Here is a 14,152-nt window from a genome sequence, read left to right on the forward strand (position 1 = left end):
GCGGGGCGGCCCGGTGCGGGAGGTGGCGGCTGTGGTGGAGGTTCGGATCCTCCAGTGCGAACAGAACAGAAGCCGGAGGCGGGTGCTCTCATCAGAGAACGGGGCCCATGCGGGCACCCTATTTTTGCCCGTGAAAAGGTGTTACTGAGATTCAAATGGTTCTTTAGGGAGAAGAGGAAGAAAAGCTGGGGAAGTGTCTTCTCAAATATTATTTAGTACCAAGCTGAGGAAGGCTTGAGCTCCCACTGCCCTGCATTACAGCATGCAGCAGTGGGGAGTGAGAAAAGGACTTTGAAAACAGAGATACTGGTTGCTGGAAATGAGTTTCTCGTAAAACATGCAGTGCTGGTGAGGGGTGGTACCAGGGAAACATGAAAACACACGAGTTGCTTCTCCGTGCTGCGTGTGATAGGACTTGCTGATGTTGTAGGATTCAAAAGAGCAAGTGGAAAACCTAACAGAAACAGAACCTTACTGGTTGTCACACGCTCAGGAGCAGCTGGAGGCACAGTCTGACCTGCACAGTGTCTGTAGGGGTACCCTTGGTCTGAGCGAGCTGTGTATGGGGGCTTGCTGGGATGGAGATCATTTCTTTTTTAGAGCCCTGTGTGGTTTTGTGTCTTGGATTTGTGACCAAAACAGTGTTGATAACAGAATCACAAAATGGCCAGGGTTGGAAGGGACCTCAGGGATGATGAAGCTCCAATCCCCTGTGCCATGCAGGGCCACCAACCTGCACATCTCACAGCAGCCCAGGCTGCCCAGGGCCCCATCCAACCTGGCCTCGAACACCTCCAGGGATGGACGGGGATCCACAGCCTCTCTGGGCAGCTGTTCAGCACCTCCCCACTCTCACAGCAAACAACTTCCCTTGACACCCAACTGAAATCTGCCCTCCCTCACCTTCCAACCATTTCCCCTTAACATATAACATACCAATGCTTTAGCTGCAGCTGAGCAGTGCTTGTGCGGTGTCCAGGCCTTCGCTGATTCTCATACTGCTCCACACAGGGAGTGGGCTGAGGGTGGGCGGGAGGTGGGGAGAGGCTGCAGTGGGGACTTGGCCCCAGCAATCGCCCAGGCTGCACAATGTTACGCTTAGCTCTAAAACTGGGGAGAAGCTTTTCCACAGTAGCTGCTCAGGGACTGGGAGGCAGTTACTGTGTTTGTACAGACTGCGTGAGGGCACATATGGTTCTGTGTTGGTGAGCGAAGTGAAGAAGGAGGTTAGTCATTGTAAATGTGCAGCTCCCGTCAGCAGTAGCCCTGATTGTGCTGATAGTTCCCACTGGCAGGACAAGGGGCAGTGGCACAAACTGAAATATGTGAGATTCCAACCGAACACAACAAACCACTGTTTTTAACTGTCAGAGTGGTCAAACCCTGCAGCCTGAGGGTTGTGAGTCTCTGTCCTTGGAGATACTCAGCACTGGTGTGGACAGTCTAGGGCAGCCTGCTCTGGCTGGTGTAGGACCAGCTCTCCTCCAACCTCATCTGTGCCGTAATACTGTGACGTCAAGAAGAGGTGGCAGCTTGCAAAGCTCAGTGAAAAAAAGTACAGTGCAGTTCAGCAGCAAAGCACAGAGCCGTAACCAGTGGGGAGCAAGGAGCTGGGTGCTGTATTTCCTGGGGTTACAGTGGATCTGAACTGGTGCTGAGGCTGTTTACATTATGCACAGCTGTGGGATCCAGCTGGAGTGCTGTATGCAGTGATGTGTTGGAGAGAATCCAGAAAGGAGAAGAGAGAGGAGAGGAACTGAGAGCTAGGGCTAGAAAAGCTGATCTGGGGGAATATGCAGGAACTGGGATTGTTTAGTCTAGACTCCAGCGGAGAGATATAGGTATACTCCTGCTTGACGTTTCTAGCAAAATCAAAAGGATATAACTTTTCTTCTGTGATCTACCCACAGAAGAGGGAAGTGAAACTTCAGGATGGGAGGTGCACATCTGATACCAGGAAAGCTGTCTGAAGTGGGACTGCTCAGACACAGGACGTGCATCACCAGCAGCTGGGATCCAGCTGGCAGCAGTGCTGGTAGTTTCCAGTTCTCCCTAGCACAATCAGGACGAGTTTTTGTCAGGAAGGTGTTGGCATTCAAGTGACCCCAGAGTTTGCAGCTGGTCACTTGTGCAAGGGCACAGGAGGAGAGTTCTGCAGCATTTTCTCCAAGTGTGGTCCTGGCTGGGTGGGAGCCCTGCTCCACTTCCCGGCTCAGTACTGTGATGCTCATTTTCCCTCTGCAGCATCCTAGCTGAGCTGAAGCTGCGTGACCCCAGCTTCCCTGATGTCTCCTATGGAGTGCTAATCCACAAAGTGATCATCGGTTCCCCGGCCCACCAGTAAGTGCTGCCTTGTGCCTCGGGGTGGGAGAGCAAGTACACAGGGTGGGACGGGTTTAGCTCTGAGGGTTTTGCTGCAGAGCAGCAGGGGTCGGGGCCTGCAGAGCAGGCAGTCTGCAGCAGGAGCTGACTGGTGGAATGTGCTTGGGCTTGGCATCCCTTTGGCCAAGCTACCTGTGGAGCCGAAGGAATGCCTGGCACAGCAGCCCCAGCTTCCTGAAGTGCCTGGCTCTCCTTCCTTCCTGGAAGACGAAGCCGCAGACAAGCGTCTGCTTCACTTGCCATGAATTTCTTTCCTTCTCCCCTCAGGGCAGGGCTGAAGGCAGGCGACGTGGTGCTGGAGATTAACGGGCAGGCGACGCGCCGTGCAGAGGATGTGTACGAGGCAGTGAGGACTCAGCAGAGCTTGGCCCTGCTGGTGCGGCGCAGCTATGACACGTTGCTGGTGAGCGTTGTCCCTGAGGTCACAGAGTAGTGCTGCAGTGCCGCTCTGTCTGCTGGCCAGGAGCCGAGGATGCAGGACTGAGGCACATCTCTGTGCCCATCGGGGAGAGGCTGGGAGCTTGCGAGGGCCCGGAGGGGCCAGGCAGGGGGCATGGCACTGGGGCAGACTCGGTGTGAAACCGCTCCCCTCCGTGCTCAAATAAAGTGCTTTTCTAGGTGCCGTGCGGCCTCCTTTCCCTGGCACTCGGTGTCCCAAGCATGACCTGTGAGCAGCTGGGCTGTGAGAACCCGCTCCTCCTGTCACTCTGCAGCTGGGAGGAGCGGTGATCTTAGTGCTAGGGGAGCACTAAGCATCGATACATGGGCTGTGGCCCGATTCCTCCATCTGTAATGCGTGGCTCCTGGGAGCACCTTCTCTGCTGGTGAGAGCGGCCCTGGGGCTGCAGAGGGGCTCCCGGCATCCCCCTTCTGCCAGCTAGGGAACAGAACAGGGGACAGCCATCACTGCCTCCTTCCCTGTGTGGACTGAGCTGCTCCTAGCCAGAGCTCGCTACTGTGGCTGCTCCCAGGAGGCTTCTGGGAGTTGGCTGATGTCCTCTGGGTCAAATCACTTCCACGTGGAGCAAGGACTCCACTGTCAGTGCCCACGTCTGCGCTCTGAGCGCAGCTCTCTGGGTCACGTGGGGAGGATCTTCAGGGTGATGGCTGAGCCAACCTAGGATCTGGCAGGGGCAGCGTATGGCCAGCCGGAGGTGCAGGAGGACCCGTGAGGGCTGTGCGTGCTGCACTGGCGCCGTCCGTCTCTCCCTCCCCCATCCCTCCCCCAGCTTGTCTGTCAGCACCAGAGCACTGCGCTCCCACGCACACAGGCATCCCTGGGGACCCGACAGGCCCTTCCCCGCCGCCTTCCTTGCTTGCTCCCTCCCTGTCCTCTGCAGCTGGCGGCCAAGAGCCGTGCCGACGGGGAGCAGCTCGGGCTGTCCTTGCTTTCCTGGAAGAGCCCCGCTCCGCCCCAGCCCCAGCGCTCTGCCAGCGGCCGTGGGAGGCGAGGAGCAGGGAGCAGGGAGCGGTGCTGCCCGGGGCCGTGCAGTGACCCAACTCCGGCGGCAGGAATGCGAGCGGCGGCCGGGCGGTGCCGTGGAGGGGCTTTTGCCCACCGTTGGTGTTTTTAGGAGATGAAAGCAGCACAGTTCCTTGGGGGGCTGTGGCGGAGGACAGCTGTGAGCGCCGCTCCCGGCATCCCCCTTCTGCCGGCCAGAGAACAGAACAGGGCTCCTTTCAGGCTGGCCCTGGCCTCGCCACTGGAATTTGTTCCCCGGCAAAGCCCAGCCGCGGGAGGGGCGGCAGCTCGGGGGAAATAGCTGGGACGTTTCTCACATAGCTGCTCCGGCAGCGCTGACCGCAGCGCTTTCCAGGGCCGCAGCCAGGGCCTGCCCCGCTGTGTGCAGACGGCCCGAGCTGCTCCTCCGTGCTGCTCTCTGCAGATGGGGCCAGAGGTTCTGGTGAGGGGTGAGGGCTGCGGGAGCTGAGGTGGCTCCCGCTTACCTGAATCTTGTACCCCGCATCTGTCCGGTCTCGCTGGCTCAGTGGGGCTTTGCTCCCCCCACGCCAGTCCCTGTGGGGTTGCTCCCTGCGGAGGCAGCCTGGAGCTGCATCCCTGCGGGGCTGTAGGGAGGTCGCACTGCTGGGATTCCTGCCGCATAACATCTGTGTTGCATCTGGCGCGGGGCATCCTGTGCTCCACTGCGTCAGGGTTGAGCCAGGGTGGCCCCGTCTGCTCCCGCTGCTGTGGGCCTCCTGCAGCCCCAAGGGCTGCTCTGGGGCATCTCTGGCCCCCTGCAGCCCCTTCCTCTGCCCTGCAGAGGGGCAGCTCCTCTGCCCTGTGCGAAGCGGGCCCCCTGGGCCATCTTCCCTTGCTCTTCCTCCCACCCTGGAGAGGAGCCAGCAGGATATAGAACTGACATCTTTATCAAGAAAATAAAATTACGACTAAGACATGGGTGTGGGAAATGCTGCCGGGCAGCCAATGGCAGCACTGCTGTGCAGGGCAGCCACACTGTCTGGAGATGGGGCTGCTGGGGCGCGAGGGCGGCCGGCCCCGAGCAGGGATCGGGGTCCCCGGGTGGGGTCCTGCTGCTGGAGGCGGGCAGAGCCCCAGAGAAGGTGGAGCAAGGTGAGAGGAACTGGGGCTGGGGAGCAGGAGAGGCACAGCTGGGGTGGTGGGGCCTCTCTGGATCGTACCCTTGTGCTGCAGCCCGAGCCGGGGTGCAGCATCTGGCCAGTGGTCAAGGGCTGGAGGTGCCGTGCTCAGGGCCCCCAGCCCCGGCAGTGAGTCCTGGGCAGTCCCTCGCGCAGTGCAGGCTGTGATGGGGCTGTGTGAGCCCCTGCCAGCCCCACAGCAGCTTCCTCCTGCACGCAGGGTGAAAGAGGGAGATGGCGTCTCCCCGGGCCCTATGAGATCTGGTTGTTCAGCTGCCCCGGGTACTGCTCGAACCGCTTGCTGGCCTCCTCGCTGAGCGCGTCACCTGTGCGGTAGGACGAGAGCTGTGGCTCCGGTGCTGCCTTGCCACCATCTCCGCTTGTCCCCAGCACCCCCAGCTCCTTCCTCTGCACCTGCCCACACCCCACTGCCTGCTCAGCCCCACGCAGCTCTAATTATTCCCATCCCGGTGTGCCTCAGCCTGTGCCACGTCCCCAGTTGTTACCGATGTGACAGCTGTGCACCCAGATGCGGTGCCCGTCGTACTTGCAGTTGCATTTCATGGCGTTGTTGGTGAAGTCGCTCTCTGCCACCTCAAAGTTGGGGTTGATCACGACCTGTGGGGCAAGCGTGAGTGGGTCGCACAGCCCTGCACATCTCCAGGCACCGGGGCAGGCACAGTCTCCCCGTGCTGCAGCTCCTGGGGCTGTGCATCATGTGAGGACCGCGGGGCAGAGGCGAGCTCCTGAGCCTGCCCAGCCCCACGGCACGGCCCACTCTGTGCACTCTCAGCACATCCCATGCATTGCCACTAAGGGTGTGAGGTGCCGGGGCACAGCTGCAGCACCTGCAGGATGTAGTTGCCTGGCTTGACGTCGGTGATGTCAATCCACTGGCAGTCAATGTCGTGCCGGTACAGGTCCCAGCAGCCCACCGTGATGCCCTGTTCCCCAAAGTTGGCACACTCGTACCGCTTGGCCACATCTGCAGGCAGGAAAAGAACATCGCTTGTCCCTACTACAGCCCCTGCATGGGGGGACGCAGCGGGGACCCAGAGCTTCATGGTGCCCCGCAGCCTCGCAGTCCCACCTTCCTCGCACTCGGTGTCCTCAAGGCAGAAGCTGGCTTTGTGCCCCTCAGCCACCTTGGTGCCGTTGGGAGTCAGGATGTCGTAGTGGGTGAAGATGTCCATGCTGTGATAGTGCCTGGCAGAGAGTCCACAGTGCCGCTGCCCCAGAGCCAGCCCCTCAGGGAGGGCAGAGGGGCGGAGGGCTGGTGGAGGAAACCCACAGAGCCACGTGCCCATCCCCACCGCTCAGGAAGGCCTGCGTAGCCCCCGCTCTGGACACAGCGCAGCAAGGCCGAGGCACAGCGTCAGCCTCACCCAGGGATGGGATACGGCTGTCACCGGTCAGACGGCCCAGACAGGGGAGGTTTCCCCATGCGCAGCCCGCAGCCCAGCCTTAGCGCCGCTCCTCCAGGGACAGCCCTGAGCCAAACTGGGGAGATCAGCATTGGGGCCCTCACCCAGACTCCGTGCCTTGCACAGTGCCACTGTGACCTGGCATCACCCTCACCCTGTGGCACCGCTCTCATCCTGTAGCATTACCCTCAGCTGATGTCACCAAGCCCAGCCCAGCACCACCAGACCCAGCCCAGGCCGTTCCCAGCCCGCCTGCCTTTCCCTGCCCATGTCCCGCACGCACCGGTGACACTCGTGCCAGACCCAGGAGTGCCGCCCAGCCTTGGGGCGAAAGTCAGCGCGGCCGTTGTTGTGGATCTGGGAGGAGAAGCGGAGCAGACGGCGGTGCCCGTAGGGCCAGTTGGCGTGGCGGGCTGAGCTGGACAGGCAGTTCTCCTCGGCGGCGCAGTACAGCATGTGCAGCGGGCGGTCCTCGATGTACGCCGTCTCCTGCACCAGCGGGGCGTGCAGCAGCAGGTCGGAGGCGGCTGGGGACAGATGGCAGCTCAGGGCTGGATGGCCGCCCCGGGCAGCGCAGTGCGGGGCCGAGCCAGCTGGGAGAATGCGCGGCCGGCCCATCATCGGGGCACAAATCGAGCCTGTGGCTCCACCGCCCGCAGCTGACGGGCTCTCAATCATCAATCATCATCCCCTGGACCCCCAGCCGCGGTGCCCGCAGACCCCACGGCCCCACGGCTGGTCGCCCCCATCGCCTGCAGCCCCGCTGCCCGCAGCCCCCACGGTCGCTCACTTTCAGAGCAGATGACGCCCGCGGCGAAGCGCGTTCCCGTGTTCCTGCAGTTCAGGCTGCTGCCGTGGTGCTGGCAGTGGTTCAGGGACAGCTCGTGGCCGGCGCACTTCACCCCACTCAGCACCATCTCCGTCACGTTGCTGGCATCCCAGTACCACGTTTCCTGGGGTGGGTGAGAAGGCCGGGCAGGGCGCCGAGCGTTCCGTAGTGCCCCCGGCCTCGCACCCACACACCCACAGAGACCCAATCCCACAGCACGGACCAGCCGCGTCCCGTCGCCCCGCGCAGCCCGTGGCTGTCAGGGCAGCACCAGGGATGGCCACCGCCCCGCACCGCCCCGCACCTACCGTCACCGCGTGCAGGGAGTAGCCCAGGCCCAGCTGGCGACAGACCACCATCGCCTCCTTGGTGGTCCAGCCGTCGCTGCACACAGTGCCCACTTACTGCCACGCTTCACCTCCACGACGGGCCCCGGTCCGGAAACGTCCCGGTCCCGTACCCCCCCCGGACCCTACGGGCGGATCCGTCGCCGGGAAGCCCTGGGCCGTCATAACCCGCACCGCACCGCCCCGCGCCGCCGCCCCCGCATCTCCGTCCCCGCAGAGCCAGTGGTGCTGCCTGTCTCGCCTCCCCGGCCGCGCTGCCTCTGGCACCTACTTGCAAGCCGTGGTTAGCGAATCCCAGCCCCAGCTGGCGACAGGCGACCATCGCCTCCAGCGTACCCCAGCCTTCGCCGCACACCAGGCCCCAGCGCGGCTCGTCCCCTTCTGCAGCCCCCACCGCCACCTCCACGCGCCCCTCGAAGCGGCTCCGGCCCCCGCTCAGCCGAATCTGCGGAGAGACGCAGCGGCTGCAGCGCCGTCACCGCGAGCAGCGCCCCGGTGCAGCAGCATTGCCCAAAGCGGGCAGAAAGACCCATTTCGAAATGGCATTCCCATTTCTGAAATGACAGGCGTGGGAGTATTAGAACGGTTAAAAAGCCCAAAGTGGATGAGATGAGAGGGCGCAGCACGCTGAAACGCGCTGATCCCTTTGCTCATTTCATCAGCAGTCCCCAAAAAAATCTCTCACAGCAATTTTTTTTGGGGGTGCTTCAGGTGTGGTGTGGCACAGGCAGGCAGAGCTGCACAGTGTGAGCGGTGCTGCTGAGCCCCAGAGCCCCCTCCCATCTTCCCTCCTCGCAGGGCAGCGTGGGACCCCCGAGATCCCCACCCCCCGGGGCAGCCCTCGTCCCAGACCAGGGGGAAACAAGGGAGCCAAAAGGGTACAACAGGGAACATCCTACACTGGGTCCCATGAGACCCCATGCTCTCCAAGTGCCACGGACACCACTGCCATCCCTCAGTCCCCCTGCAGACTCACAGTCCCCCCCACGGCATGTACCAGGTTCTCGTAGCCCATGTAGGGGATGTTGCAGCGCACGGCCGCGTCCTCCGTGTGCTTGCAGTCCTCCTGCGTGATGTTCTTGAAGGGGCAGCTCCAGAGGGACTTCTCAGTGCCCAGGCACTGCACCTCATTCAGGTGGATGGGCCCCGTCCCTGCAAAGGAACAGCAAGGCTCAGTGCCAGCAGCACAGGGATGCTGCAGCCATCCCATCCCCACAGCCCAGCCCTGCCCTCCCCAGCTGCCAGCAGGGGCAGACCGGCCCAGCCTTTCCCTGCCCAGCCTTTCCCTGCCCGTGCCACACAAGCACCGGTGACACTCGTGCCAGACCAGGAGTGCCGCCCAGCCTTGGGGCGAAAGCCCGGGCTCCGGAGATGCTCAGGGCAAAACCCACACCCTGCACCCAGGTGCCCACAGGGCACGTCCAGCACGGCGGGCTGAAGGCGGTGCCTGACCCCCTGCCACACCACGCTCACCTTGGCCCATGCGCGCCCCGGTGAGGGCCTCCTTGGCGCTGCCAAAGCCCAGCTCGCGGCACACCACGCTGGCAGACAGCAGATTCCAGCGGTCATCGCAGATTGTGCCCCACTCGTTGTTCTTCAGCACTTCGACACGGCCCTCCCCAGCCTTGGCACCGCCTTTCAGCCGGATCCGCGGCTGTGGGGCAGAAGGGTCAGGGCACAGCATGGCACGGCACGGTGCAGCACAGCATGACACGGCACAGCATGGCGCGGCACGGTGCGGCACAGCATGGCACGGCACGGCACGGCACAGCATGGCACGGCACGGCACAGCACGGCACGGCACGGCATGGTTCGCACATCACAGAAGTGGCTGCCATGACTCCATGACGTTTAGGGACAGGACACCATCCCCACCTCCTGCCCTACAGCTTCCCTGCACCCTTGCCCTCAGCCAATTGAAGGGACAGAGGGACAAAGCCTTGCGCAGGGCAGCAGCTGTGGGCCACCGCAGGACCCACCCGAGGCTCACCTGGCTCTGCTGCTGCTGGCGCTGCTTCTTCTTCTGGGCGCTGCCGGTGGCAAAGAGGGGCCCAGGCAGGCAGCTGACAACAGCGGGCATGCCAGTGCTGCAGGCTGCTGAGGAGTTGCCCCGGTAGAACTGGAACGTGCACATGGAGATGTGCACCTCTGTCCCTGTACAGGACACCGAGTGCAGGCGGTAGTTGAGCTGCTGCCGCTCTGCAAACAGCCTGCAAGGAGAGAGCAGAGCCTGAGGCACAGCCAGCAGAGCAGAGGTGTCACTGCCTGCAGCTGTACTGTCTGGGTGCCCACCCCTGCCTGCTCCATGCTCACATCCCAGCAGCGCAGGGACACACGCAGCCTCAGCAGTGCTGAGCTGGGATCCTGGCACTCAGGCTCTCCGCGGAGCCATTTACCTCTTCCTGGACCCTAAGTCCTCCCTGCGCTTTTGTTTAGGCTGAGATTTGGAGGCCAGCCTGGAAAACAGAAAACAAGCGTGAAGGTGGCCCAGATCAAGCAGGCCAGCAGGGAGCCTCACGCATTCCCCTTCAGGTCATGTGTGGATACAAAGCATCATCCGCTGCCAGCAATGTGACACAACTGTCCTCCACAGCAGCGATGCAGTTTCCTGCCCACATCTCACCAGGAAACTGTGACACAAGCAACAAGCAACATCCTGTGCTGCTTTGGCAACAGCAGAAGATCAAACAACAGCACAACAATTTGATCTGTTGGGTGCAAGTGAGATATGCCCCGTCCTCATCGGGACTGCAGGCAATGTCACTGTGTGCTCCAAGGGGAGCAGCACACCCAGCAAGCTCGGCAGGAAAGAAGTGAGATAGAGGCACAGACGCTTTGTTTTTGTCCTGCTTGGTGTGGGAGGGAGATGCTGAGCAGAGCTACAGCTCCAGGGAGCAGGAAGCAGAGCCCCAGAACGGGGCAGGGGATGGACAGCACCCAGAGATCGGGGACCAGGCACAGCCAGCCCCATGGCAGGTCTGTGTCACCCTGCATGGCCCCAGGGCACTGCACAGGCAGCCAGGAACCTGAGTCACAAGAACAGCCAGAGGACATCAGCTCCCATCAGCACTCATGGGACCGCAGCTGGATCCTGTGCCCCCATACAGAAGGACATCTGCAGAGGGCACAGGAATGGACGGGGCTGGGAGAGGTTGGTGCTGTGAGGAGGAATAGCCAGAGGACGGTTTGGTGCTAGGGCAGCGCTGAACCTGCACTGACACAGGGCTGCCAGGGAGCTCTGTACAGCTGACAGAGGTGCACAAGAGGAAGCAGGCGTAATTTGCAAGAAAAGAGTCACATTAGATGCAAGGTGAACATTTTCCCAGCGAGGGTCATTCAGCACTGCAGCAGAGGACTGAGAGATCTCTGTCCTCAAAGGTTTTCAGAAGCCAAATGTATAAAGGCCTGAGTGCTGAGGGAGAGGATGGACCAGAACCCTGAGGTCCCTTCCAGCTGGGATTACCCTGTGACCCCACAGCCTGAGATCAGCCCAAAGCTGCTCCTGTGCCAGGCAGAGTGCACTCACATGGGAAACGCCCACACAGCGGGCACCAACCAACCAAAGGAAAAACAGCAAATTGCAGCAAAGGACATTGATGAGAGCTCGAGGAGACGCCGCAGTCTGACCCCCCTGGATTTCCATCAACAGCCCAGGCAGAGCTGCAGGAGCAGCACTGGTGACACAGAGCTGGGCAGCATCACAAAGGGCTCAGGACTGGGGCAGAATGCCTTTGGCACCACGGGAAGTGGTGAGACCAGGGTGAAGCCGTTTGCTGGGGGCAGAGCAGCTGCTCCACGTGCTGCTGGGGTTAAGCAGGAGGTGCCTCACAGAGCCCAGGGAGGGTGGGCTGTGGCTGCAGCCTGGATCTCTGCATCCACCACCAAATCTGGCAGCAGTGGTGCAGGGCCAGAGGGAAAGAGCAGCGAGATAGACCTTCCCTGGGGTCATGCAGAATGGCAGCAAAGTGATGGTGAAAGAGATCCCAGGTGGATGCAGATCTTGGGACAAGGGCTGCCACGCTGTGCCAGCATTATCAGTATTGCTGAGCAAGCTCCTATCATCCATGCGAGCTCAGGCGAATAGGAGGCACGTGGCCCTTCCAGCTTCCCCACTGCAGCTTTCTGAGATAGCTCCTTCCCAAGGCCTCCCTGTCCCCATAGGGCACAGCACAGGGTGCTCCAGCCCTCTCTCTGACTTCCACTCGGACCCTGCATCTCCAGCACCTGCCCAGTGCATGGGATGAGGCTGCTCTGCCTGGGGAATGACCGGCCTGGGAAAAGAGCATCTCTTCACGGGGACAAGGGACCACGTGCGCCAGACAGGTCCCACCAGGATGGAGTCATCCCGCTCAGCACAGCCCAGGCCCTCAATCTGTTCCAAGCAGATCCACATTTGTAGGATCCACTCAGACAGCAGAGAACGGTGGGGAAGGACAGCCCAGCTCTGCCCAGGGCACAGCAAGGCTCAATCCCAGCCCCTTACCTCCTGCCTGGCCTCGTGCTCCGGCCCCTCGTCCTGGCTGCACGCTTCAGCCGCCTGCAGGGCAACACCGTGGCTGCACCGTCAGTAGTGCACACAGCACTGACCCACGCTGCGGGCAGCACAGCCGCAGCCACACACTGCGCAGCACACCCACAGCTGTGCCCAGGGCAGCGCACTCATGGCCAAACCCCAGGACAACGGGCAGTGGTGCTGCGGCAGCACAAACCACCCCTCAGCACAGGGCTCCCCACACTTCCCACCAGAGGGAAACATGGGAACGCATGACTGCCAGAGACCAAAACCAGCCATCTCGGGCAGTGATGTACAGGGAAGACCAACAGCCGTAACTCCCAGCTGTGCCGTGGCCCCCAGCTGGGTTAGCAGTGCACACGCGGCCTGTGGGACTTGGGCAGGCTGGGGGGATGCTGAACAGCACAGCCCGCTGTGCCCCAGGAGCGCTCCTGCATCCCCGGTCCCACAGGCTCCGAGCCAGCCCCACTTACTTGTAGAAGTTCCTGTTCACCTTCTTCTCAGTGGGGAAGCCCATCATGCCGCAGATGACGCGGCTGTTCTTGCTGTCCCAGCCCTCATCGCAGATCTGTGCCCAGCCATCCTTGTAGCGCACCTCCACGATGCCCTCTGTCACTGGCAGCCGCCGCTGGGCCCCCGACACCACCGCACGCAGACGGACCTCCTCCACGTGGCTCTGCTCCGTCTGCAAGGCATGTCAGCCCAGCACCTGGCACCCAGCGCCCAGCACTCTGCCAGCCCCTCCCCAGGGTGTCCCACAGAAGAGGACCTCCATCCTGGTGAGGAGCAGGGACAGGCAGGTCTCACAGCCCTGCAGGAAACCTCCAATGGCACTGAGAAGCCGAGTGCCCAACTCCATCCCACACAACCCCGGTCCCAGGGTGCCTCTCTGGGAGCACAGCGAGACGTAGCTGCCATCCCTCCACTGCAGGGCAGGCCGTCTGCAGCCCCTCACCTCGATGACATTGGAGTCTTTGAAGCCTGGGATGCGCTCATCCTTGCAGATGACGCCTGCATCCTCCTCGTGGCTGCAGTCGCTGTTCCCCCAGCCGCGGTGTTTGCAGTCCCTGATGCTCTTCTCGTTCCCCGCACAGTTCACGTTGTCCAACCAGATCCGCCCTGCCGCACACCGGGGATGGAGTGAGGGGGGACAGAGCCCATGCAGCAGCACCCAGAGCGGAGGAGGTGCAGCCACACATGGCAGTGTGGGGAGGTGGACTGGGGCAGCACAAAACTGGGGCCAGGCACACAAAAAAGAAGGCCTGAAGGTGGAGGCAGCAGGAGGGAGTTTCCAGCAGACATAGAACCCACGAGCAGCAGGGGGATTGTATGGCACCTGGCAGCTCATCTGCGCTCAGCGTGCCGCACCACTGCACACACCCTCACAAGCACAGCCCTGCAGCCACCCGCAGCACCCAGAGAGATGCACAGCCCCGCAGCGCAGTGCACACACAGCCCCCCTGAGCACGGGATGGACACACACCTGCAAACGCACACGTAGAGGTTCCTGTTCAGCTCCGCACAGACACGTTCATGCAGACACACACACAAGCACATTCATGCTGCCAGGCACCGTGCAGACAGAGCCCTGCTCGGCTCCAGCGCTGCAAGCGCAGACCCACAGCCTGGTGACCCCCCATCTTACCGACTCCTTTGCCATACTTGGCGCTGTGGGCCCAGCCGGTGGCGCCCACGAAGCCGAGCTGCCGGCACAGCACCTGCGCGTTGGCCAGCGTGAAGTCATCGTCGCAGATGGTGCCCCACTCCTCATTGTAGAACACCTCAATCCGGCCCTCGTTGTGCTTGCGGGGATACCCAGCCAGACGGAACTTCAGCGGCGGCACGGAGCTGCGCGTGGGGCTGGGGGGGGTGGCTGCGCGCCGCTGCTCCACATCCACAGCCCGCCCAGCAGCACCAGCAGCTCCTGCCATGCCCTCGCGCCGCAGCGTCCCATGGCCCTGCGGGGAAATGGCATCAGGGGGTGCGGGAGAGCCGCGCCGCGCTGGAACACCCGCTGAGCACGCAGCTCTGCTCACTGCCAGCACACCTGCACGGC

At 62.2% G+C, this 14,152-nt stretch overlaps 3 protein-coding genes across 8 annotated transcripts in view; 1 reads left to right on the forward strand and 2 right to left on the reverse strand.

The window, feature by feature from the left end:
• HTRA2 (HtrA serine peptidase 2) overlaps positions 1–3,005 on the forward strand; it is a 6,665-nt gene extending 3,660 nt beyond the window's left edge. Inside the window, exons 6-7 of the mRNA XM_010712136.3 lie at positions 2,245–2,340; positions 2,650–3,005. Coding sequence (XP_010710438.1) covers positions 2,245–2,340; positions 2,650–2,815 — 262 coding nt within the window. The 3' untranslated portion in view covers positions 2,816–3,005. The remainder of the gene's footprint in view (positions 1–2,244; positions 2,341–2,649) is intronic.
• MDGA2 (MAM domain containing glycosylphosphatidylinositol anchor 2) overlaps positions 1–14,152 on the reverse strand; it is a 375,704-nt gene that overhangs the window by 245,000 nt on the left and 116,552 nt on the right. The gene's annotated exons all lie outside the window — the stretch shown is intronic.
• LOXL3 (lysyl oxidase like 3) overlaps positions 4,735–14,152 on the reverse strand; it is a 10,707-nt gene continuing 1,289 nt past the window's right edge. For 2 of the 6 annotated variants that reach the window (XM_019616002.2, XM_019616001.1), the window contains exons 2-16: positions 13,742–14,054; positions 13,052–13,215; positions 12,570–12,781; positions 12,067–12,120; positions 9,980–10,039; positions 9,574–9,793; positions 9,057–9,237; positions 8,581–8,735; positions 7,855–8,028; positions 7,198–7,360; positions 6,691–6,934; positions 6,074–6,189; positions 5,832–5,968; positions 5,490–5,601; positions 4,735–5,309 (exon numbers count right to left, since the gene is read on the reverse strand). In XM_019616002.2, the coding sequence (XP_019471547.1) occupies positions 5,236–5,309; positions 5,490–5,601; positions 5,832–5,968; positions 6,074–6,189; positions 6,691–6,934; positions 7,198–7,360; positions 7,855–8,028; positions 8,581–8,735; positions 9,057–9,237; positions 9,574–9,793; positions 9,980–10,039; positions 12,067–12,120; positions 12,570–12,781; positions 13,052–13,215; positions 13,742–14,027 (2,352 nt within the window). In that variant the 5' untranslated portion in view covers positions 14,028–14,054 and the 3' untranslated portion in view covers positions 4,735–5,235. Of the gene's footprint in view, positions 5,310–5,489; positions 5,602–5,831; positions 5,969–6,073; positions 6,190–6,690; positions 6,935–7,197; positions 7,361–7,544; positions 7,666–7,854; positions 8,029–8,580; positions 8,736–9,056; positions 9,238–9,573; positions 9,794–9,979; positions 10,040–12,066; positions 12,121–12,569; positions 12,782–13,051; positions 13,216–13,741; positions 14,055–14,152 lie in introns of those variants that run through there. The other 4 variants (XM_031553746.1, XM_031553747.1, XM_031553748.1 and 1 more) reach the window with 4 other exon arrangements.

The sequence above is a fragment of the Meleagris gallopavo genome, chromosome 5 (genome assembly GCF_000146605.3).
Source record: "Meleagris gallopavo isolate NT-WF06-2002-E0010 breed Aviagen turkey brand Nicholas breeding stock chromosome 5, Turkey_5.1, whole genome shotgun sequence".
NCBI lineage: Eukaryota > Metazoa > Chordata > Aves > Galliformes > Phasianidae > Meleagris > Meleagris gallopavo.